We start from the raw sequence: 2,854 nt of genomic DNA, 5'->3' as shown, positions 1-2,854 counted from the left end.
TTTTTTTTTTTCTTTGGATCAAATAAATACAGCCTAGTTGAGCATAAGAGACTTACTTAAAATGTGAATCTTCGAAAATTTGAATAGTGTAAGTATTCAAATATACTAATTTATATTGTAAATGATTATATAATGTATAATCTGTAAACTAATGTGTTTCAGTTGTGTAATTGTCATCCTGAGCCCAAAGAAAAACAAGCAGACTCACATATTTAACACATCCAGGTAAATAACATCCTTATCTTTAATTCCACAGCATAATGTTGTACGTTGAATTAAGCCTAAATCCTGTGTTTGTTGCTCAGGAAAACCTTCAGTGCCTTGGCTTTCTCGCAGAATGGAAAATATTTGGTCACTGGTGAGGTAAGTGCTCTGAGATGTTTTATGAGGGCCAAAAGAATGACGACTGTGCTAAATGCCCTTCTCCTCCGCGTTTGAATGGGACAGGAGGCAGTCTGTCATGGATTGGCATGGTTATTATGTATATATGTGGTAGAGGAGTTATGACTGGGCTGCTGTGCGTTCCGACGCATTCCAGCTCCCTGGTTGACATGATGAGGCCCAGTGTCTGTCACAGCAGAGAACCGTTGTAGCGACAGCAATGCCTGCTTTGCTTTCTTTAGGCATCTGACTAATAAAGGTGCATGTTTCACAGGGGAGTTGGAAAAACATCTATTTAAAAGAATAGATCGCCCAAAAATGACAATTTTGTTCTCATATACTGTATGTACTTTCCTCATAGAAAGCATAACCTCAGATGGGTTTGGAAAAGTGTGAGGGTGGTGACTGAACTTTCATTTTTGTGTGAGCTATTGCTTCTCATGCTGTCTTCATATCGCTGCATCTAAATGAGTGTTAGTCACCATTTAAACTCGTGAAAGCCACATGTTGTCCAACATTCTGACACACAGCTTTATTTATTAGTGACTGTTTTATTCCACTCATGCTTTTCCTCATCATCTGACCTTGTTGAACACTAAATGAAAATCTAAATAAACATTGGCATGTTAGTACTAGACACGATTTCTAAAAATGTTTGAATTGCCTACTACATTTGTCTAAATTAAATAAGATAATACGGTCTATATATTTAATACAGTCATGTAATTATTTTCCCATTCATTATTCACTCAATTTTATTTTGTTGTAAGCCATGAACCAAACCTGCTTTTGGAGTGGTTTAATCATTCTCTACTGAGATCTTGAGAGATTTATTTGATTTGGTTTGCAGTTGATATGTTTCAATGGCTGACATCAGATCGCTTGTCGTCGTAGAAATGAATTAAAATAGAAAAGGTGGTCAATTGAAACATTTGAAATAAAAGAATTATTTAAAATTAGAATATACATATTGGCTTGAATTAAGAAAATAAGCCAAATTTAGACAGATTTTATATGTAAATCTAAATATTTTTTAAATATAGACATGAATTTATATGGAGGTTAATGAGTAAAAAAAATAAATGAATAAAGGCCGTGCTGAGAAGATCGTAAATTTGCAAATTGGCGTATAAGGTGTTAAAAGAGCTGCCAGATACTGTGGAGCGAGACCATGCAGAGCCTCCAACAAGGAGAGCATTGCAATAATCAATTTGTGAAAAAACAAGAATTAATAAATTTTTCAGCAACATAGGCCGAATACGTGCAATATTTCTAAGATGAAAAAAGGTCTTTACAGTGTTCTATACAAAAGGCTCGAATGACGTCAAAGATAACACCAAGACTTTTTAGTTTACTGTGTAGCTCTAAGGCAACACCACCAACTGATAGATCTATAGAAGCAGCATTTCACAGTTGGTGGGGAGAGCCGAGAAGCATAACTTCAGTTTTAGAGCTATTCAGACACACACATTTTTTTTAGACATCCACGACTTAATCTCAGAAATACAGTTGGAAAGATGAGGGACATCCACAAATTGATCAGGTTGAGAATGGTTAGGAGGTTAAGGGATCTTAAAGGAGTCCTGTTATGCTCTTTTACAAAGTCTTGATTTTGTTTTGGGGGTGTACTAGAACAGACTCTCATACTAGGTTGTTCGAAAAACACATTATTTTTCACATATTTTACATTATTACAACACTTCCCTCCAAAGTCTGGCATGAACGGCTCAAATAGTTCCTGTATCAAATGAAGGCCCGCCTTCTGAAATACGAAATGTGCTGTGATTTGGTTAGCTGGGTCAGTGTGTGTGCTCTGATTGGCAGCACTCGGCGCCTGGTCGGGAAATGTCATGCCCCTTACCATAGCCGCCTGCAAGCTTCAGTGTAAATACTGTTAAAATCAAATCAATTTGAGTGTAATTTAAACCTGGATGATTGTAACCACTCAAAGTTCGTCTGCCTTGGGAAAACTATCGTGTCTCCGACATAGTGATAACACTCGTTGCCTTCTCTAGTGCAGCTCAACCAGGTCTCATGCCATTCGTCGGTATTTGTGATATCACAAATCCCGGAAAATATGCGTTGTAGTCCAAACGAGTCGTTCGTTGTAGTTTTTGAAAAGTGATTTCTGTTAAATAAAATATCTCCTTTTGAAGTGGACTTTGAGCTTTGTAACTTTTATCCAAACGAGTCGTTGGTTGTAGTTGTTGAAAAGTGATTTCTGTTAAATAAAATATCTCCTTTTGAAGTGGACTTTGAGCTTTGTAACTTTTACAGATCTTTTTTTTTTTAATGCTCAAACAGCAACATTACTGACTAACTGAAGGTGAAAAAGCATAATAGGACCCCTTTAATAGCTGACCAAGAGGATAAATATAAATGCTAAAAAGCAGGGGACCAAGAACTGAGCCCTGTGGGACACCAGTACATACAAACAGGATCCACATCAGATCTGAAACCATCCATAAAAACA

The 2,854-nt window shown here is 36.7% G+C and overlaps 1 protein-coding gene across 1 annotated transcript in view; it reads left to right on the top strand.

Annotated features, from left to right (window-relative positions):
- Nucleotides 1–2,854, top strand: part of wdr62 (WD repeat domain 62) — a 35,824-nt gene that overhangs the window by 2,329 nt on the left and 30,641 nt on the right. The window contains exons 3-4 of the mRNA XM_016255587.1: nucleotides 163–225; nucleotides 306–363. Coding sequence (XP_016111073.1) covers nucleotides 163–225; nucleotides 306–363 — 121 coding nt within the window. The remainder of the gene's footprint in view (nucleotides 1–162; nucleotides 226–305; nucleotides 364–2,854) is intronic.

This window comes from Sinocyclocheilus grahami, unplaced genomic scaffold (assembly GCF_001515645.1).
Source record: "Sinocyclocheilus grahami isolate Dianchi unplaced genomic scaffold, SAMN03320097.WGS_v1.1 scaffold1349.1, whole genome shotgun sequence".
In the NCBI taxonomy this organism is placed as follows: domain Eukaryota; kingdom Metazoa; phylum Chordata; class Actinopteri; order Cypriniformes; family Cyprinidae; genus Sinocyclocheilus; species Sinocyclocheilus grahami.
This window is presented reverse-complemented; position numbering and strand designations above follow the sequence as displayed.